Source organism: Haliotis rubra, unplaced genomic scaffold (assembly GCF_003918875.1).
Source record: "Haliotis rubra isolate DU_JTF1 unplaced genomic scaffold, ASM391887v1 Scf297, whole genome shotgun sequence".
In the NCBI taxonomy this organism is placed as follows: domain Eukaryota; kingdom Metazoa; phylum Mollusca; class Gastropoda; order Lepetellida; family Haliotidae; genus Haliotis; species Haliotis rubra.
This window is the reverse complement of record NW_025766965.1, coordinates 13,417-37,006: the sequence shown is the minus strand read 5'-3', so window position 1 is coordinate 37,006 and position 23,590 is coordinate 13,417. Positions and strand designations below refer to the sequence as shown.

The 23,590-nt window shown below is 36.9% G+C and overlaps 1 protein-coding gene across 1 annotated transcript in view; it reads right to left on the bottom strand.

Moving 5' to 3' along the window:
• Positions 1–22,796, bottom strand: part of LOC124282257 — a 39,920-nt gene extending 17,124 nt beyond the window's left edge. Inside the window, 8 exon segments of the mRNA XM_046718206.1 lie at positions 587–663; positions 3,792–3,837; positions 6,540–6,701; positions 13,614–13,719; positions 13,721–13,788; positions 14,221–14,271; positions 14,779–14,862; positions 21,991–22,796. Coding sequence (XP_046574162.1) covers positions 587–663; positions 3,792–3,837; positions 6,540–6,701; positions 13,614–13,719; positions 13,721–13,788; positions 14,221–14,271; positions 14,779–14,862; positions 21,991–22,503 — 1,107 coding nt within the window. The 5' untranslated portion in view covers positions 22,504–22,796.
• Between the last annotated feature and the right edge of the window lie 794 nt (positions 22,797–23,590).

Here is a 23,590-nt window from a genome sequence, read left to right as displayed (position 1 = left end):
ACTCTATCTAACCAATTCACTGAGGCCTAAACAACTGCTGTGGTTACAAGTTTATTGTTTCCCATTGTAAATTTATAAAGCAGCTTAAACTGTAGAAAAAAAAAAACTTCACAAAACAACACAAGACAACAACCCTATATTTCATAGACTTAAACCACAACAGTTGTTTAGATCGTAGCAGAAGAGCTAATCATATCAGTGTATGAAATAAGGCCTGTTCAACCACCCGTGACGGGCTAGATTTCTGACGGACGGTCTAAATTTACAGGTAGCCAGCCCGATGGTCTGGTAAAAACTTTAGATGTTCCATACATCTGAGTAAATTCAGCATATTTTGGTGTCTGGTCTGGTTAAATCCATTTTGGGATGGTAACATTTTGAAGTTAACAGCCCTGATACATGGCTGTGTTTTTGACTAATTTCATACACTGATCATATACTATTTGTTTCACTTTGTGGAGAACCTAAACATGCTGATACAATTCTATGACACAGCTTATGTGTTTATGTCAAAAGGAATAAATGACTGACATGCCTGACTAGCAGTCTCCTCTCTACCTAAAACTACAACCTCCCTGTAGCTCACCTTATCTCTCATGGACTGCAGGGCATCAAGCTCCTCTTTCAACTTGTTCAGTTGCTCCATCAGGTCCCCTGAGATGTCTAGGAAGAACAACATCACATATGAACAGCATCCACCGTAAATAACGCCAGTGATGAACATCAACCATGAACAATATCAATTATGAACAATATCAGATATGAACAACACAGTGATGAACATGAGCCATGAACAATATCAATCATGAACACATCCATTGAACATCAGCCATGAGTAACATCTGTCCTGAACAACATCAGATATGAACAATACCAGTCATGAACCTTAGTCATGAAGATCATCAATCTTGAGCAATACGATCAAAAACAACATCAGTCTTGAACAATATGGTCATAAACAACCACTACTGATTATATTGCATGATATATAACTGTGTGGATGAATTTGTTTCTTTTACTTTGACATGGTTATTCCAATCAAACTGAACTTATAAAATGGCAGAATTTCTGACACAAAATTGTCCAATAACACTACTGACAGTTTTTTCATCGGGACAGAATATATGGAGTACATGTTATCAACAAAACTTTAGTCTATAAATAATAAGATAATTACAAAAATATAAGTCGTGTTAATATCTTTCATAAATGCCAAACCATTTTCATGAAAATGAAAATATGAGTGTACTTATATTCTAAGTTGCTATGTCATTGTTGCTACTCAGCTTCTACAAATTCTAAGATTGTAGAAAATATAAGGAATAAGTTACCCGATTTCAATTAACCATGGTAACAAGTGAGGTTAGTAGCACGAACATTTGAAACAGTTTGTTAGATTTTTGTTATGTAAATGTCATCTACAGTACCTAATGTAAGAACAAATGCAACTTCTCAATCTAGGAGCTAGCAAATGCCATACAAAACACTTTTTCTTTCCATCAGACTCAGAACCTAGTCATGAGACTGCCTGGTAACTATTAATTTCAACACATTAGAGGTGTGTTATTCTATTTACTGCCCTATGACACAACAAACTGAACTTCAGAGAGTTCTATTTGAAAGCCTATAACTACTGTCTCCTAAGCTATACAAATAGACATATACCAGGTCCAGGCATGTGTATGATAACTGGTTCAGGTTGTGCTGGAGGTGGTGAAACTGGTTTGACGGAAGTGACCTCAACTGGTTTTGGTTCAGGCTTAACTGGTTCCGGTTCTTGGACAGTTTCAACTTGAACAGGGATGACTGTCACAGGTTTGGGTTCAGGTTCAGGTTCGGGTTCTGATGAGGAGATAACTATTTCTACCTCAGATTCTATTGCTGGAGGAGGGGAAGGAGATTTAACAGGTTCTGGAGTTTCAACAATTGTTACACGTTTGGGGGAATCAGGTTTGGGCTCAGGGGAGGTCTGAGAGAATGTTGAGATCACTTCCACCCTCTCAATCTGAGGAGGCAAGGTCACCACCAGTGGTTCTCGGTTTCCGTGATTCTCAGAAAGATATGCAAGTTGTTGCACTGTGGGAACAAAATGATGTAAAGTTCTGAAATATTGTCTTTCAAGTATGATGCAAGATTTATTCCAGTTTGGATGGAATAGTTGCAAAAACAATACACAAAACATTGGCAGAACCAGGGAACAGGAGGTGCCCACCCCAATATTTTTTCAGACATTACACATAAGCAACAACATGAGGAGATTTTGTGTACTCCCATTTTTCAAAATTTATGTGTCTGCCTCAGCAAAATTTCTTTGCTAAAGTTGAACAAGGAAACAATACACAGAGTTAAGCATGATATTCTGAGTACAATAATTTGAGCTGTTTGGACCCTAGCCCTGTTTAACACAAAAAGCATAATGTCATGATCTTGATGATAACTTGGAGGTTTAATCCACAGAATACATATTGTTCATATATTTGTATGTATAGACATGTTGTGTTAATTGGCAATACAAAAGGTCTGCTTGAGTGATTAAACATTTGTGTCCCATCAGATAGTTTTCTGCATCTTCTATACAGATACTATTGGACATGAAATAATACTCAAACATAGGACATGTTGCTCACAGGAACAAAGGAGGATTTGTATAGACCTGCCAACACTGACAATGTGCCATAATATATCTGTCATAAATCAGATCTAATTCATCAATTTTTCATACTATCAACATGCCGTAATATGTTGTCATAACTCGGATCTAATTTATCAATTATTCAAACCCTGAAGTTAACTCCGGGTAGCAATAGGGCTCTAGCTGGAGGCAGGTAGTGTTATAATTCACAGAGGGGACAGTTTTCAATCAAATTCAATACAGTTGAACAACAGGGGGCACAGGGGCACTGTGGTTTCACATGTCACACTTCACAATACAGTATTGACTTCATATGCAGGAATCTGCAGGCGGTGCAGGTTTTGAATATCAACATAAATGTGCTTGTTCAAGGTTACAAAAATTCAGGCAAAACTTGTAACATTTTTTGGTAGATTACCATTTTAACCAATATGTAGAGTGAGTAAGTGGGTTTAGTTGTACGCCTCACACTCAGCAATATTCCAGCTATGTGGCAGTGGTCTGTAAATAATCGAGTCTGGAACAGACAATCCACTGATCAACAACATGAGTATTGATCTACGCAATGGGGAACCGATGACATGTTTCAACCAAGTCAGCGAGCCTGACCACCCTATCCCGTTAGTTGCCTCTTATGACAAGTATGGGTTACTGAAGATCAACTCTACCCCGGATCTTCACAGGTCCCAATATGTAGAAGAACAAAAACATTTTTCCAACACTTGAAACAAAGCTAAATTTCTAGCCCTGTCATAAGTTCAAATCCCAGTTATGGTTAGACATTATATATGGTTTGTCTGTACCATGTCCAAATACCCTGCCTGCGGGTTTTCAAGATGTGGACATAGTGACCTGCATCACCTGGACTTCCCTCCCATAATTCAGATAACTCGCTATATGTAACTGAACTCAGTAACTGTTCAAAGAAGCATCAAACCAAAGTCACTCCTTCACTAACTGGTGCGGTGGGGTAGCCCAGTGGTTAAAGCATTCGCTCATCACGCCGAAGACCCAGGTTCGATTCCCCACATGGTTACAATGCGTGAAGCCCATTTCTGGTGTACCCTTCCATGATATTGCTGGAATATTGCAAAACCGGCATAAAACCATACTCACTCACTCACCTTCACTCACTACAGCAGACAGTCTGGTTACTTACTCAGTCCTTCAAGAGCATCTTTGTCCAGTTTATTCTTCATCTGTTCCTGTAATAGAGATCAGATTCATTGTTACATGTATAGACATATTTGGCCACACTTTGGGAAATTTGAGAATTGTATTTTAGTAACTGAAAGGGTATTACAATATAGAAACAAATCCGTCAGGGATATTATGGTATGTCCAATGTTGCCAGTGTGGAAGTAGGTCTGTGGCACAATACTGGACATATGTCAGAGAACACATTACCAGGGCCCTGTTCCACAAAGGAATCGCAGCGATAAGGCCATTGTAACTCCCAAACTTTAACGCAAACTTCTGATAGTAATAAGAGCACTTTGTGGAAAGGGGTCAAGTTAAGCTGAGTCTCTGATCAAACCTGTATGCCACTTGTCAGTGTCAAGTAAGATTCAGTTTGGTCAAGTAGACTGATAACAGTCCATATTACAACCATTCTTCTGAAAATGATGCTAGGTCTAAGAGCAAAGTTGTGGCACGCATATTCAAACAGGTAAAGAAAAAACTGTAATAATAGTGATAATAATAAATGGAACCATCAAATATTAAGACTGTTCTGGTGTCTTCAGTGTTTCATGACAGAGAATGAAAGTAAAAGGCAAAAAGGATTTGAAAAGAAAATGTTTTGACCTATTTTTGAAACAGTCAGTGTTTGTGATAACTTGATTTCCAATGTGAAATTATTCCGTCTAATAGTTGCACCATATTAAACACATCTCTTTCTGAAATTAAAAGATTTATATTCAGGTGTCTGGATCTTACCTGTAAATACTAAAGTCTGGACTAGACGATCCAGTGATTTGATATTATGAGTGCCAAATCAGGCATAATGTCACATTGTTAACCAAGTCCCAAATGTTCAAAGTTAAACATTCATGAGGTCCATTGATCCAAAAACTACAGCAGCAAACTTCAGGAACCCCCATTTATTTCAAACAATGCATGTTTAAATTTTAATGGTCGTAAGTACACCATGATAGACCTACTGATTTACAAGAACTTTGGTCTCCATCCCCCATCTCGGAGTTCCATTTCTATAAATATTACATCACGGTCTATCAAGACAAGCCTGATTTCACAACATCTGTACTTTAACAGGCAGATAACTGCACCAAATGCACTATGCATAAAATAGCGCTTTCTCTTGTCACTGACAGCCCTGTTAATGAGACTTGGCTTCCTCTTCGTGTCCTGCAGGTGTTGAAGCATGCGAATCTATGTCTTAATCAATAGTCAATCAATACCAAACAAAGCTTGTTTATAGTCCGATTCCAACGTGATTACTGCCACTCAGCTGGATGTCTGTGCACTCAATTACTCTGTAAGAGGTACATGGCTATGATTTGCTACTGAATGAGCTGTTATTCATATATGCAATGTACTTAATGTCCTAGAGAGGCAGAAAACGGCAAAGTGATAAAGACATGTATTTTGACAGACTGATAATTACGCCAATCAATAGACGTTTATTGCAACCTTTTATTCAGAAATCCATAATTTGCAAAAATAGCTATATTTTCTGTCCAAGTCACAACTGGTGAGTGAAAATAATAGAACAGCTAGAAGCAAGATGATAATCTTGTCATTCAGATTTTTCTTGACCATAGAAAACTAAGTAGCTTTTGCAGACATAAAAGGACATTTTCTTGTCGGAACTGCCAATTTAGCAAGATTAATATGATTAAAACACGCATGAATTGTTCCCATCCTTTTTATTGACAAAACTCTAGCCAGTCTAAAAAAAGTTTAAAATACACATTTCTTATCACAACTAACAAAGGTAGCTATGTTCAGTTAAGACTCAGTTCAATTAAAGATCTAACAGATATATCATACATGCAAGCAAACCTTCAATAACCTGATAAAGCTGTGATCAATTATAAGGTCATTTGTTGCTCTGGGTATAACATGAGTTTTTCAATAAAGAAAACCTCAATATCTTCAACAGTCTAACATCTGTGAGTGGCCAAGACCATGAGTCATTTGTCAGTGTGTGATCAGGGCAAGAGTGATGAAAAAATCTATGTGCTTTAGACATTATTCAGTAGTAGTTGTGAGACATTACAAGCAAAATTCTGCAATGTGAAGGCTTTCTTACCTAATTCGCATCAAGCAGGTTGAGATACATTAATCAGTACAACAAATACCCGAATAAGCTCAAGTGGCAATATTCCATATTACTCATTGATAATGAGTAAAAGATGTTCAACCCCTAAATCCATGTAATGTCTAAACTATATCACAGTATTCAAGGTGGACAAGGCATTGACAGCACCAGCTGTAAATTGGCAAGGAGAACAAAATAGGTACAGGCCTGATGTTTTAATAAAACATTCATGATGTGCATTTAGATTCTTCATCTATCTGTAAATGAAGCTGAAATGTGATGATTTTGATTAGTTACATTTAAGGGAATCATGACAGTACAAAGAAGTGTTTTCTCACAACTAACTGTAACAGTTATCGCCATTTCAGAATCTTAAAAGAATTATAGGATTCATAACTTTATCTTTAATTTTTCCCTTATGTTACGTACCGTGAAGAATTTTCCTTTGCTGTCCTTTATTGTTGTCAAATACCGTAGGAAAGTATACCGGAATTGTAATTGACCGTAACTGCACACATTTGATACTGATGTATTGGGGGTAACTGTTACCCGGCGATAACTGTTCGGCAGCCAGTGTAGATATATACATATAAGTGATAATAAAAACACAAAACATAATCCTACCTCCAGCTCCTCTACACGTTTAGTGAGGGCATCGTGGGAAGATGACAACTTCCCAATTTTCTCAAGGACTTCGAGCAGGTCATTTGAGGGACCTGAACTGCATGTGCTCAGACTTGACATTGGGCGTGATGGTGTGCGGTGTGATGAGGTAGGGCGTGATGGCTGCAACACAACATCAACATCAGACTACTTTCTAATCTATGTCATGCATCTCTGTAGACTGTGAGAAGAACATAATTTAGGGGTCACATGGGCGGATCCAGGAATTTTGAAAAGAGGGGTGGGGGGTGTGTTTCAGGTGGTTTGTACCCCCTGAACCCCCCACTGGCTTCGCCAATGGGTCAGGTATCAAATAAATATTCACATATACATGATTAGCAATAAAAGGAACCAAAAGTAAGGGACCGTTCATAATTTATGGCTAGGGTGTGTGTGTGTGTGTGGGTGATGATGATTTTTATGGAGAAGCATGTACAATGTGAATGACCCCACCCTAAAATTTATGTACAAAATAAGTGACCCCCTGCATGCCACATACAAAATCAATGACCCCCTCCCCTTCCCATAATTTCTAAGCATAATTTCAAACATCATACAAAATTGATGACCCCCTACAAAATAGGTGACCCCAGAACAAATCATCATCATTTCTCTCTCTCTTTCTCCCATAAAAATATGAGCGGTCCCTTGAGCATTTCCCATAATGCTAATGTCCAAAATCACCATTATTGGGTTATAGATTGACCACGAATATTTCAAATGCTAATGTCCAAAGTGATGAACATTTCAAGGTCAATTTTGATAATGCTACGCTAATGTTCAAAGTTTACCATTATAGGGCCTCTAGATTTATACACTATATCAGTAAACCTCAACAAGTAAAGAGAAAACCTCCCACTAAAGAGATAGTGAACTTCCCACAGATTTTCAGATCTGCAGATATGGAGAAAAACTTCCACCACAGTCATCTGCTGACTTGAAATATTATGGATAGGAAAGTCAAGTAGGTCTGTGTTCATGCAAACAAAATAATTGATCTCATTACATTAGGACTGAAGAAACATTAATCACTTTAAGACAGCCCAGTGTCAAGTTGCACAAAGCAATCTTAGTGCTAAGATCATTGAATCTCCAATACTCCATCACTGACTTAGGAAAGTTGCGGCAATAATCTGTAAAAATTCTTATAGCATTTATAGCTTATGTGGTGTTTGTAACCATGGTAACGGGTTGTATGTGCTTTCATCATTCTATCTATGTCATGCAAACACTACATAAAACTTAACAATGTGGGAAAATGCAACAAGACGATAAAGATGGAATACAATCCATGTATTAAAAAATCATGCACATTCTTCTTGGTAAAATCCTGCTGAAATTCCAGTATAAAATCCCATTTCAGTTCGTGATGAAACTTCCATAAGATGAGATTATATTCAGGTCATGATTAGATATTTCAAGTTTTATAAAATCTAGGTTCATAAAGCCATTTCTGATTCTAAATAAGAAATACAGAAAAATCATACCAGGGTGCCTTTGTACAAAGAGATCTTAGTGCTAAGGTAATCATAACTCATTCATAAACATAGACCTATGACAGGCATAGCACAGAGGCTGCTTCAAACAATGGAACCGAGTACATGAACTGAAAGAATTGGTCACTGCCACCAGAAATATGTTTGTTAACACAAAAATATCTTTGGTCATTTTGTCATAAATCATTCTTCTAATTGATGATGATAGTGCTGACACAACAGTACATGGTTAAAATGAACACAGACATACAATCTAATAACAGTTAAAGTAAACAATCTTCAGTCCCGATTGATGTTCTATTTGTTCTCAGATATTATGCATGTAAGCAACTGTGAACAGGGTGCCATTTTGCTATTTACAACCTGCACTGGTGCTAACAATGGCTGGTGCAGGTTACCTTCAGTAACAGGTTGCACCCGGTGCAGGTTACCTTCAGTGACAGGTTGCACCCGGTGCAGGTAACAATAAATCCTCCAACATCTTATAACTGTCATTGTGTGTTTTAATTGGAAGTGATATTTTTCTCTCTGCATGACTTGTTACAGTATGAACATTTGAGTACTCATAAATTAGTTACTTAAAGTACGAGGACGCTTGTGTCCGAGAGGCTAAACGTTATAATAGTTCAGGGCGAAAGTGTGTTTTATTACACTTTACATGGTGGTAGAGCGAACTGTATTTCTTTTCTAAGATGCCAAATTTAATACTTTCTAAGGATAATTACGATTAATTTAAGGCAGAAAACAAACGACGGTGTCGGTGACCTAAATTAAGAATCCTCGCACAGGGCTAACTGGCGCGCTGTTCTATTGATGTGTCTGTCCCCCTACGTTAAGACGAACGTTACCAGCAAAAAACAAATGATAACAGTTTGATGACGGTTTACGTTCGGATTAAATATCTTCTCTGAATAATTTTAATTACATCTGTCATTAACGTAAACCATATGGGGCAATATGAACGTCGTGTTTCTACTACCAACGTAAGTTTAGATCAGTACATCCAGATGAAGCTGAGTAGTCAAGCGACATTCCACTATTGCATTGTGGGAATGTAAACATTGAGAACGTTACTGTGTCGCTGAAAACTTGTGAGTCGAATTGACACATTTTAACCGTCGTAAAACATAAACGTAATGTTTCCACCAGTGATGTTAGCTGCGTGAAGCAAATGAAAACCAAGAAACGGGATGCAACAGAGTAGTTTACTGTAGGAGGCCGTACGGAGCGATGACAACTGACATGCATCGTGACGTCACTTACATTGTGACGTAATGTAAAATAGTTCGACTACGAGGGGGCACACTAGAATGGCGCAGTGACTGGATAACGTCATTCAATTGTTACGTCATCAAAGAACTACACCTTTATTGTCTGATAATGTATTTTATTTCTGATTGTTCTAACCGCTAGGCATCTTAGAAGTAGCAGTAATAATATAATTGAGATTTATAAATAAAGGAGATGCAAAATAGAATCATTTACCATTTATCATCATGGGGTCAGATTCTGATGAATGTATCTGATACTGAGTACTTGTTATGAAAATTGCTGATGATACTTTTTAGAACTAGTGACATTATTTTATGGTGCAACCAAAATTTTGATGGTGCAGCCAAACCTTTAAGCCAGGTTGCACTCGGTGCAGGTACTAAAAAAAACCTCCGAAATCACACCCTGATGAATAACCACTATTGTGAATTTACTTTTTCTGACAGAGACATATAAATTGTACAAATTTATGATTTTTCCTGGAGTGATGAACTGGTCCATCTCAATCAGTGTCAATGACCAGCCGAGTTGACTCAAACAACGGATGCATGATCCCATTATCACTGTGCTATGCTTACAAGATTAGTGAACTTAGCTACAATTACAATCAACAGTCAATCAATATCCACACCAATCAGCAGCATATAAGCACAGTCACAGCTTATTGTTGCATGCCTTGTGGTACAGCTCATAATATGTCAGTGTTGCCAATTCCAACCGTGTTAACCACCTGATCCTATCACTGAAACTATTATCACATATCTAAATGTCACTGAAACTATTATCACATATCTAAATATCAATGAAACTATTATCACATATCTAAATATCAATGAAACTATTATCACATATCAAAATATCACTGAAACTATTATCACATATCTAAATATCACTGAAACTGTTATCACATCTCATCTGCTGACGTCTATCACAAGCAATAACGAATGTCTGAAGACTGACTTAGCAAGGCAACTATCATACTTTAAAACAATTTTCGCAGCAAAAGTCAAATGGTGAGGGCAGCACTTCCCTCGTATTCCACATGAGACTATAAAAATATCTCTACGGAATATTTGCACTGTAGATCTATATTCTCACATTTTCTATGTAACCCAGAAACTATTTTCATAGTTTGATATTTTCAAATTGATATGAGTTCCACACACTTCGACTATGTCCAACACAATTTAATATGATCGTTTACTTAAAAAATTATTATGATAATATTTTACACATTTCAACACTAAAACTTAACAAGTACTTTTCAAATTAGCCATAATATTTGTCCATAAATATGACATGCTACAAAGAGTCGAGAATTCTAACCCTCAAACAACCTGCACCCTGTCTCTAAACTGCCATTACGGAACTGGTGGTGGCAAGCACTAACAAGTCATAGCAAGTCATTTGAGATGTTAAACTGCTCTGTATTTATAATGACCTCTTGCATAACAATAGGTTCACACTTCTAAAATTTTCACTCAAGCCTGTTTCAAACACAGTGACTGCAACAATTACTGTAAAACGAGACTATTGATACCGTAGGAATGTGGCCAATCACATATTGCTTCCTCACGACAGCACGGCGCAAATAGCCATGTCGATTACACGCTTGTGACATACCATCTATTCTGGTCACATGAGGCTAATGTGACAATTACACGGGTCTTAGGTTACAGCAGAGAGGGTGGGAGGCTGAGAGGCTGGGTTGAAGGGGATCACAAAGAATCAGTTGGGCAAATAGTCATTATAAGTTGCTGTACAAAATCTTTGCTTTAAATTCATGCAACATAATCTGAATTCCTATGTGTTGCATTAAGGACACCTTTGCATACCAAGTATACACTCAGAAACAACATTTTGTGTTTCAACTGACCACTCACACAGGTTAAGTAAAATAACTCTGGAGTGAAAATTGTACTCATGATGTTGGACTGATATTTGTATTGAATGCTGGAATAAATTCCATGGATGTTTGTATGTTCTAAATATGTGTGATGAACTGCTAGCTACTGAGAAATCTTCAGCATATGTAATCATATGATGCTTGTTTGTTGTTTAACGCTGCACTCAGCAATATTCCAGCAAAAAGGCGGCAGTTTTTAAATAATGTCTGGACCAGACAATGCAGTGATCAACAGCATGAGCATTGATTACGTAATTGGGATACGGTGACATGTGTCAAACAAGTCAGCTAGCCTGACCACCCGATCCTTTTAGTCATCTCTTACAACAAACATGGGTTGTTGAAGACGAATTTCATGGGTCGTAATCATATGCAAAGTTAAAACAGACTCTCAGCTAATACTATTGCAGATTTCAAAAGATATTTTCAGATTGGACCGATATTTCACAAAATTAGCCTCCCTTTTACAATAAAATCAACATTAATGCAGTTTATAATATAATCAGTCCTTAGTACTTAATCTTGACTACAGATACTTACCTAGGGTCATAACAATCAGGTTTATGTCTATACTATTAGTCTAAGCTATGAGCAGATTTCACCAGCTTATCAGAAATAATTCTCGTCAGCTACCATATCATATTGTTCTCAAAACTAGCCCTATAGCTGGGATCCAACTACCAGATTTCACCTAAAATTATGAACAGTTCTCATACCAAATTGTCCAAAATGTTTTAAAAACTCATTACATGAAAAGAAATCATACTCTACAATATCATAATAAAGACCACTCTGAAAAACATATTCCTTGCCCTACACCTAATGTTAAAAAAAATTGATGGTTGCCTCGAAAATGTGTAATACTACAGTAAAAAGCAACAACCCAGGATCAGTTAACATTCTAACACTAAATATCAGTATGACTTGGTTCATATCTTATCAATAACCAAACAATTTCCAGGTAAAACACAAATCATTTTCAAGAGGAACTACAGCATTTCCTGGAAACCAACATCTTTGCCCCAAGGGACACGTTGAAATGTGTGCACAGATCTTGTTTCAAGGTTTACTAATTGGCTGAACAAAATGATGGGAAAATGGCCATGCCTAGACTAAGGCTTAGTCTCTGAATATATATAATTTTGATAGTAACAAACAAGCCCATTTAAATTGAAAAGGAGCCCTAGGTACACCAGAGATCCTGAACCTGGGGAAATCTAGACTTGCTTTATTTAGGGCTTAAGCACTGCAGAGAGGGCTTGGCAATGGGGAAAATAATGTGGTTCAGGGACTGTGAGACAGACTAGGCCATGCCATGAGACCATAGCACTCAGGAGACTGTAATCACTGTACTAGCATTGTAGACATCAGGGAGAGTACTAATACCTGCTACATAAACGGGGTGTACTGACTGCATGAAATCCTAACACCCTCCATACAACAGGGATTGTAATAAGGTAACAATGTATGATTAAATGGGACTAGTGTAATCTTCCCAGGCATGACCAGGTTGTAAATTGGCTTCTAAGCTTAGCATGTGGAATATGGAATTAAGGGTCAATCAGTCTATGAAATCCTATTTAGTTTAAGATAATTGTATTAGACATCAGGTGGCGCCATACAAATCTCATTGTATCAGTATTTCCGGTGTAACATTCAAGTGTTTTGGTTTATCTTGCTTGTCACAGAATGAACTAATTGGAAATGAATTCATTTCATATTATTTGCTAATGCATACACAGCAATATATATATGATTATATATAAAATACATAGATATATATATACTGAAAGGCAAAAGAAACGTCGCAATATTGGAAATGACATAAACCAACAGATGTAATTGTTTTTCTTTATCCAACCATTGGGTTGAGAGGAGTAGTGGTACAACAGTCTATGTTATTTTAGAACTGAGATTTCTTCCATTTCAATGTACAGTTTTAAATACATGGATCAGCATGCATTTTGTATTTTCCTAATATAAGGTGATTTCTGTACAACACACATACCACCAACAAATTATTCCCTGGTAATTGTTTGCAGGGGTTCAAGGTCTGGCAGGAAAACTATAAGCTGATATTCTAAGCAATGGAAGAAGGCTACCATCGCTTAATATATTTTCTTTAGAGAAACTAGAAAGAAACTCTAGCAAAATATATGTTACAATGTAAAGACTTGAGTTTTCTAAGACAGGCACATGAATAAAACACCTAATAATGGCTAATGTCAATGTAAGATCTTTAATTTGCACTATGACTAAATTCTAATGCATAACAAATACTAAGAATATATTCCTTCTTCAGCTCCCATGATCAATTCTACAAAAAGACACAAAACCTGTTGATAATGTTTGATTGCTTACCGCTCTTTGTTCTGTCTGGCTGCCCATCTCAATGACAACTCTCTCTTGGGGAGGTACCTGAAGTTCCTCGAAGTCCTTCCTCACCCCCTTCAAGGCATCCTCTAGGAGGCCAGGTCACAAACTGGGCATAGTCATCAGCGGTCGGCAGTGTGCTGAACTTGTCATTCAAATCATTCTGTAAAGACATAGTCTTTGACGTAACCACTAGCCTGAATCCTGAGCCAAGTACATCTTTCCCTCTAGTCAGAACAGTTAATGCATATGTTGTCCATACAAACACTACTGTAAGTGAAAGAAATGATGACAAAAAGAAAAACTTGTTCGGATCGTCAGTGAAGTCTCTGGCACAGAAACACTCTTGCTTTTTCTAGACAATTATCAAACAGTTGATGTTAACTGATTATGAGGCAAGACGCACATAACAATGCCAGAATATGAGTTGTCATACAATATTTGCACATTTACCAAATACAATCTTTCAATTGTCACCAGGCTGACATAGCTAACATTTGGTCTTGTGGACAAGGCATTCGACCTTGAATCAGAAGGCAAGTTGTTCAAATCTCATCATAGGATTCAGAATTATTTTCAAAATACAAATACTCACCGTAACCTTTTCCAAATCCGCTAATTTCTTGTTTAGTTCATCAATATTCAACTATAAAGAAAGTAAAAAGTCTCAACACACATACTTTTGACAATATCATGAATCATTTCATGATACATAATGCATTTCATTATTATAACATAAACATATAACTGTGATCCAATCTTCATATCAGTTACTTGAAATACAACCTTATTCATTCAGAAATTCAGAAATGATATTTCTTGCAACATGCAACATTTTTACAAATTCAATGTGCTTGAAAATTGCTTGTATCAAATAGCTTACCATTTAACAGGTCAGTGTGTTCAGTTCTTCATTTTATGTATAAACATTCCTGGGCTACTTCATGCCACTTCAAAGGGTGAATAATTCCAACTAGTGTATAATAATTTCTAAAGACTCCAAACTTGATGCTTAAAGAAAATGTATGTTTTGCACAATGATCCCTAGCAAGACCCAAACTCAGTTGACAGTTAAACCCGGTATTGATGATTTCCAGAAACATATTTAGCTGTAACGTGCATGTAAGGTATCCCTATACTTATTTACACTTACACTGTTGATCCGGTCCAGCAGATTGGAGTTTGTGTCTCGCAACGTCTGCATCTCTTTCATCAGGTCCTCCACTAGGGACATCAACTGAAACATTCAGGCCTGCCTTTGGGAAGGGTGAACAGCTATATGGTACTGTTAATGATCAAACAGTAACATAGAAAATGCATACACTACTTGTTTATGGTCTACAGATAGTCAATAAGTATGTTTATTGTCACAGATTTCACAGTCACTGCAGGCATCTGTATTCTCCTCTTCTCAGTATCAACTTCTTATGTCAGGGACACCATTAGTGAGCATGCTAAACACAACATGCTGTTGCTTGTTTGGGTTTCTTTGTTGTTTAATGTCACACTCAGCAATATTTGAGCTATATGGTGGAAATATGTAAATAATCAAGCTTGGACTAGACAACCCAGTGATCGACAGCATGAGCATCAGTCTACGCAATTTGGATACAATGACAGGTCAACGAAGTCAACGACCCTGTCCACCCAACCCCCTTTTGTAACATGCACATGCGATGATGCAGATTTGGGCATTAGCTGCGTGATGTTACATGCAACCAATTCCCTCCACTTTTATTCAAAATCCAAGAGCTGCCTTTGTCAAGGATAGTCATTGACAAACCACTCAGTCCCTCACTGATCAATATAAGTCAGTGTCAACATGGAAACAGCATAAAGGTTGTACCTAGATTAAAATTCAATAGCTACTACCTCCAGAACCCTTTGAAGTTAACCCCACTTATTTGCTATCACTACCAGATGGAGGAAGGGGTTATTGCAGGCGTTGCACTCAACACCTATACACATGGTAATTGTGCCCTCGGCTAAGTCACTTGACTTGGGTATTATGTGCACCACCACCCTTTTTTCAATATCCTGATCTATATTTCTCGAGGATAGAAAATGACAAAGCGTAAAATCCAATTTATCTACAGTAATAATAACAGTGTGGCTGCAATATTTCAGACTTGTGAGCATACAGCTGTGTGCCAATGGTTTCCATGTACACCATATCAATACATGAGTCAATACATGCAGCATAAAAATATTAATACTTGTTTGAATAAACCACATGCAGCACCTAGCCAAACAAGCTGTCATACACGATTGATTATGAAATGATAATCACGATAAAATTGATCGATCAGTTTGATGTATTACCACCAAGCGTTTGTATCAAATTTACAATCTGTGTGTGAACAGGACAATATAAGTATAACTAGATAGTCAGCCAAATGTTTCTGTACATACATAAACCACTGAGGCCCCTATTCAACAAGACGATCTTAGAGATATGACTGATTTAAATCCATACCTTAAACTGACTGTAAAAATAACACTGTTTGTTATGAAATCAGCAATTTTTAAAAGTTTTGACAATGTATTTCATATTAGGAGTCCTACTCAAATAGGCACTACAATATCTTGAAATAATAATTCAAATGAAGTTCATTGAGATCAGAAGCATACACTTTGTTTCTGTCAGTAGTTTTGTGGTTGTTTTTTCTTAACTGAATCAAAATGGAATAAGAAGAATCTTTAGCATCTCAGGTTAGTTTAAAAACTAAGTCGAACAGGCAGTTTCTATATAAGCTCTCACTCTTGACAGCACTATTTGTCTGGTGCTGAATATTTTGACATCAGTACCTGTGCTGGTTTGCGTTTCTGACTCAGTGTTTCACTTCCAGCTGATTTCAGTTTACACTTTTTATTTTACACTTTAAAACAATGAGGTTTAAGATTGGCCACAATCAAGTTCAGCAAACAGCCATATTTGTGCACCGTTATTCGTGTAAACATTTTACACAGGGGATATTAGCTTTTCTTCTTAAAAACCCCACATTTTTATGTCACAGTGTGATCTAACTCAACTGCTCATATCATACATACTTCTTTTTTTATAACAAAGAGAAAAAAAAAAACTCTTTCAAAGCTTTTGGGGGGGGGTCTTTTGTGTAAACACAAATAGGAAGTGAACAATAATATGTGGTAAAAAATACAGGCAAAGAACTTACATGTTTATTTTTGTCTTTCACATAAACATGTGGTCATTGGTATTATTGTTTTGCCAATATCAATGTCCTGAAAGATCCTGATTAATAATTGACACAAGCTGTCATGGTAAGCTTGATATCTCGTGTCAGGGCATGCATGAAGATATTTCGTGATATACTTCATTGCTGAATAGGGTAGTCCCACTCTTTGTTTTCTTGAATTGAAAAATATCACCTCAGTAGCACAGTACTAGTCACATGTGTTAATGTCCCGTTTTCAGGTCACAAGATGTGACATGATGGTGTCAATCAGACAGACTGAATATACATAGTTCATGAGAGTGAGTGAGTTTGGTTTTACGCCGCTTTTAGTAATATTCCAGCAATATCACGGCTGGGGACACCAGAAATGGGCTTTACACATTGTACCCATATGGGGAATTGAACCCGGGTCTTTCGTGTGACAAGCAAACGCTTTAACCACTAGGCTACCCCACCGCCCCTCATGAGAGTGAAATAGTGATTACCGTATATATATTCTAGACAACTTTCAAGCCACTGATCATACTATCTTTCTCTAACAGCTGTATCAAGTGGTACATTATTTGCTTGACTTGTGACAGAGATGTTTGAGTGCTTGCTGAGTACTTCAAGCATTGCCTGTGTGCGTCTGGTATCAAATAAAACCTATCATAAGTCATTTTCTGCCATACAAATCACCACACCCGTCCTGTGACCTAACACAATGTGTCAATATTCAGATATCCCTTCTCATTGCCTGATCTATGTGACATACATGATCTACAATTGTATAAAGTGTTTCCTCCAATACAAAGTCACTAGAGCAGGCAGTGTCTTTGCTAGGGAAGTACAAACTGTGATCGTTCTACAGATAACAAGTACTTGCCAGTTAATCAATCTGGGGTTCTCAGGAGATAAAACCAGTGTGATTTTAAACATGAGTCTGAAACTGGAGACTAGTCCAGTTTCTTCTTAATAGTCATACAAAAACTTAAATCAGCTGATGCCTAAATACAAAATTTGAAAATTTGAAAAATCTGTGAAAATGTTATTGTTGTCTGAATTAATTATAACAATTGACTTCAATAAATTTCTGTCTTTATTATAACTTAAATATATGTAGCTCCCAAGGATTAGTTTAGTAATTGCACCCACATCAGTATAGACTGGTGAAGATTAAATGTTTTTAAATCTGTACATATCTACATCCATAACACTAAACGAATTAAATAACTCTGTCTGTACATATCTATACCCTTTGTCTGCCTCTTGTTGAACTTTTTTGTATTATACACTTGTAACTATGTGGAGAGGGCTTATTTAAGTTGGATAACTTGTGCCCAATCCGTTTCTTAATTGAATAAAATATGTTTCAATCAATCAAGATTAACCATTAAAGTTAGCTATTACCCATCCAACGTATTTTCAGCTGATCAGTAATATTGGGGTTCACAATCTATATTCACATTTAAAGGGTCAAGCCCAAGAATTATGTCAAAATATCAGGTGTGAAGCCCATTTCTGGTGTCCCCTGCCGTGATATAGCTGGAATATGGCTAAAAGTGGCGTAAAACTGAACTCACTCACTCACAAATATCAGCATGAAAATTTATTATTGTTAAAGAATACATTCTATTTCTAGTTAAATTTCCTTTTGAGTCGTGAAAGTTGTTATCCATAATTGATTAGTAGCTTAACATTTTCACTCCTATCAATTTATAATCTTTGTAAACATATTAGCATTGAAAGTGGGAATGGTCATTACACTATTTGACTTAACTTGTATGAATGTATTGACAACTAAGTTGCAGTGATGGGTTGCTCTTATTTTCATCCATGTTACATATGTATTTGATAATTAATTTTAAAGACATAATGCCAGTATGTAAAATGTCACTTTACCTACAGCTGTCTACACAACTTCCTTCCTGAGAAACTCTCACACCATCTATGTACTACGTAGCAGTTTCATGATATCACAAGTAGTGCTATATATTGGCTGTTATGGAAGTTATTGGTTATTATTTAACGCCGTTCTCAGCAATATTCCAGCTATATGGCGGCAGTCTGAAAATAATCGAGTCTGGAACAGACAATCCACTGATCAACAGCATGAGCATCAATCGATGCAATTGGGATACGATGACATGAGTCAACCAAGTCAGCGAGCCTGACCACCCGATGCCGTTAGTCGCCTCTTACGGCAAGTATGGCTTACTGAAGACCAATTCTAAGCCGGACCTTCATGGCTTCGGTTATGTTAGTAACAGTATCACAATAAAAAGAACTTAGAAGTATTAGTTTTGGGCTGTAATACTTAATTTGATCAGTCATCATGCTCATCTGAATAGTGTTATTTATTGAACTAACTGATTTTGATTAAGTAAGACATGTTAAGACACAAGTTATAACAAATTAATGTATTTCATGATTGTTTTGTAATTTACAGTAACACTTATGACAAACTCAGCAGCTATGACCTTCTTCAACTCTGAAAGCAAACTAAATTGATAAACGAGAACTTTATCACAATACTTTGCACCTATAGGAAAGTTTTTCACACATGGGTGGACCCCACAATGGAAGGAATGCATAACAAAGAGCCATGTCAGAACATACTATATCCTTCAAGATCTCTAAAGACCCCCATGAAAGAAATCCACTTCAACAAAACATGCCCCGAGCACTGGCGCTGTTCATGAATATACCAGTGTGAGTTTAGTTACACTGTTCACAGGAATGTATAGGCCAGAATGACTGTATAACGGTATTGGCCGATGTCAGGTGGCACAACACAAGCGAGTAAAATGTCTGAACCTATGCAGTGAAGCATTACTGATCAGTGAAAAGGACGGGAACTCTACAGAATGCAAATTACAGCTAGGTGTTAGAATGTGTGGGCTGTGAGCGCCCTCTGTCATATATCTGTGGTCAATCAGTCTTATCTATATACTTGGTTCATGTGGGCTTGTTACTGAAATGATACAATGTCTTAAACTGACTGTGAGTTAGCAGTGAGGTGACCTGTGAAAACAAGTAATATATGTACAAAACAACAACAATGTGATCTATAAGGTTTGTTTGTTTGGCATCGCAACAGTCAGCAATATTCTTGGTCTACAAGGTCCTGTATATAACCAGTGTTTGAAATTACACATGAAATGACAAGTCATAAAGCGGGTCCTTGTCATAACCCTAATTTTAACAGTTGATGATATATAGGGGGAGGGACCCAGATTCAAGGATTCCAGTATTAACATAAATTCTTCAACACTGATTGATGATTAATATTAGGTCAAGGACCTACATGAAGCTCTCTTAGATGATCATAAGTGCCATACATTAACATTAACTTGCGACTATCTTAGTGCTAAGAAAGCTTTGAAAATCTTGGTTCTGTTAAGTTAATTTAGGATCCCTTATACCACTGTATACACCCAAGTTTCAACATAGATATCAATACGCTAGTCAAGACAAGTGAACAGTAATAAAGACAAATTGTATTCTCCTTAAATAATTTCCCACAAAACTACGTCATAAATAATATACTTTGTTGGTTTGGTTTTTTAACTCATTGTTGTCTACCCTTGTCCTAATATGTAAGGGGGCGTTGGGGAAGCCTAATGGTTAAAGGGTCCGCTTGTCACACTGAAGACCTGGATTCGATTCCCCACATAGGTACAATGTGTGAGGCACATTTCTGTGTCTCCGCCGTGATGTTGCTGGAATATTGCTAAAAGCAGCGTAAAACCATATTCACTCCCCTAATATGTAAGCATGTAAACAGTACTAATTGAAACTCTCCCTTACAAACACACATACACACTGTAAATGTCTGACATATATCCTCATGCCTGTTAATATAACATAATATAGTCACCCATTTAGCCTTTACTAAGATGCATACATTTTGGGGTGGAAATATTCATGAGTATACAAATGAAATATCAAAATATAGGTGAATTTATTTAATTGTTCTCATACACAGCTCATGTCTGATGCTGATTATGATTATCATGAATTTAAATACTCAAGACATACACTGTCACAGTAATGTTTACATAGGCGTAGATAATCTTCCAAGAGATTATGTTAACTCTGTTGAGACAACACAGTGTTTACTGAGTCTGATGTAATCTACAGATAACGACTGGTGTACATCAGTATTTACTATCACTGTCTCACTGGTTCATAAGTGACCATAAGATGTGTGTACAGACTGACATTACATTACCTTGGTCAACACAAATCTGACCATGAACTGAACCTTGAACTCTTGCTCTTATAAATAGCATGAGACCAGTGTTTCTCTCTAGACATGTGAAAGTTAAATGCCACTCAAAGAAGTTTAAAGCTGTTTTGTACGCAAATTAAAGTTATTATAGGTTAAACTTAAGGGTCCTGCATAGCTAAGGGATACTACCCGGTACTCTGCCAAAGAAATTGTGGACTTTATCACTGGCACTCCTGTGTACCTAAATATCCCTATGGCAAATATAACTCTATACAACAGCTATTTCAGTTTTAGCACCAGCCTTGATGACGTGCTGTCACCATAACCAACACATGACATCCTGGATTATCTTCATGACATCATAAATAAAGGCTATTATACACGTGCATTATTAATGGTGTAATTATATTTAGTAGTTCTCACAGAGCATCATGCTTCGTGTTTAGTGGTTAGTTTGTTCAAACATAACATTTGGTTAGGTTATCCTACTATTAAGTAGAATATTATGCACTTTATATGGTATTGCCTTATGGTATTACTATTTCAGTAGTATATTTTGGGAGTTGATATCTATTCCCGTTCCCATGGGACATATAATCAATAGCTTATAGCACACAGGTTATGCTCTGAGCACACAGTATATGGATAATGAAGAACTTTCCATTTATTTAGATTTTTATCTACCATTAGACTATACAGAAGATGTTAGAATAATCCTGAAAGGTAATTATTTTTGGATGTTGTATCAAAAAGTGGCATCAAGCATAATATTATCACAAGTATCAAGAAATAAACATATTCTAAAATATATCATCAATTTAATAAATGTTTCGGACAATTTTTAATATGCATTTGAGAATTATAATCAGGAAATCCTCAAAAACACACACTCTTCTGAGTCTTATATTACAGGTAATAATTCTGTAAATGTTTAATGTAATGGGATCATATTTACCTTTCCAACTCCTTCCTCATTGGCATCCACTCGTTTCTTCAGTTGCATGTACTGCCACATATCAGCTATAGGTCTTTCTCCATCACCCTTGGCTTTGGCTCTCTCAAACAGATCCGAGTTTGTAGGCAAAGCATTTAAATTTTCTAACTGTTCAGCAAGTTTTTCTACCCGTAGTTCAAGATGATGGTACGGGACTGATCTTTTCAACTTGTGTTTGGCAGAGGAGGCAGGGGTGTCTGGATCACTCAAATCTCTAATTTCACTTAATGCATCTTCCGAATCTTCCCCTTTGCCACTGTCAATATCACTCAGGGCTGTCATCACTCTTTGGGGTTTGTTCGATGAAAGGAAATCACGATCACTTTCATTTATGTCGGCTTTGACATCTGTTATATTTAGTTTAGAGATCATCGCATGGAGTAAAGTGTGTAAAACATTGAAATTGACAGCCCCCACCTCAGGTGTCCCGAGGGCCAGGTCCACCAATTTCGACAAAGGCAAAGTTGTCGGCATCTTGAGAGATACTCGACACTTACCTGATGTCTACCGGTTATGAATTCAGCTTCGATTTCTGTGAACACGCCTAAAACAATCTTTTACAGTAACCTGTGATTACCTCAACATGACAGTAACATGCTTCTATCGCTAGCAGACAGTTGAATGTCGATATTCTTCCGCGGTGTGATTTATGGTCAAGTTTTCTACTGCAACAGCCAATTAATAAATAGTTCAGTACATCCAATGTATGTGTTTTTGACGAAAATAAACACTAAACACACTCTAAATGTTTTCTTCCAGGTGTTAAAAATGTCATCCCACGGACTAGTTACTTACAGCGAATGGATCAAGTACGCCTGTGTGAACTGCGATGTCGCCAATAGCAACATGAAGCGATCCGAAGCCACGTGACAGCAGAACGTAAACACCGCTTCGCGAGAACATAACTGTACCGCCAGGCGTGGTGAAGGTTTGACCCATTAATGAGACCGTAACCGAAACAATCAATCAGGATACATTTGTAAACTGATAATAGTGGTATTACCGGTATTTGTATGATTCAAACAACCGAGTATAAAAACAAATCCGATTATCAAGATTATGTGACTAATTATGTCAATGTACCCAACTCGTATTCTTGATCTGGCTCAAATGAACAAAATGTTAGAAACGTATTTCTGGAGATCTAAAGGGGCCCAAATGCTTAAGAGTGACAAAATTCAAGAGATATCTGTTGGCCTGTATATTATGAATTTCAATGAATGAAAATTTGTGATGCTAACCTGATGATTGGTAAAAAATTAAGCTGATGTTGTTGATTAAATCATGTAATTGCTGATTCACAGTTAAATTATAGTTTAAAAAATTATAATTGCTATGAAATATTCGAAAGACCAAAGACATGCTATTCATTTTTTTCATAATTTATTTTTAATAATTTATCTGTATGTCTCCTTCAAATCTCAAAGTACGTGGTTTTTCCTGTGCCGTGTGTTAATGCAACAGTTTCAAATATTTCAAGTACAGTAATATACACGAGAGTTAGAGTATCGCATGACACATTTAGCGACAGCCATTCGTGTCAGGAGGGTTGGTGTCGCCA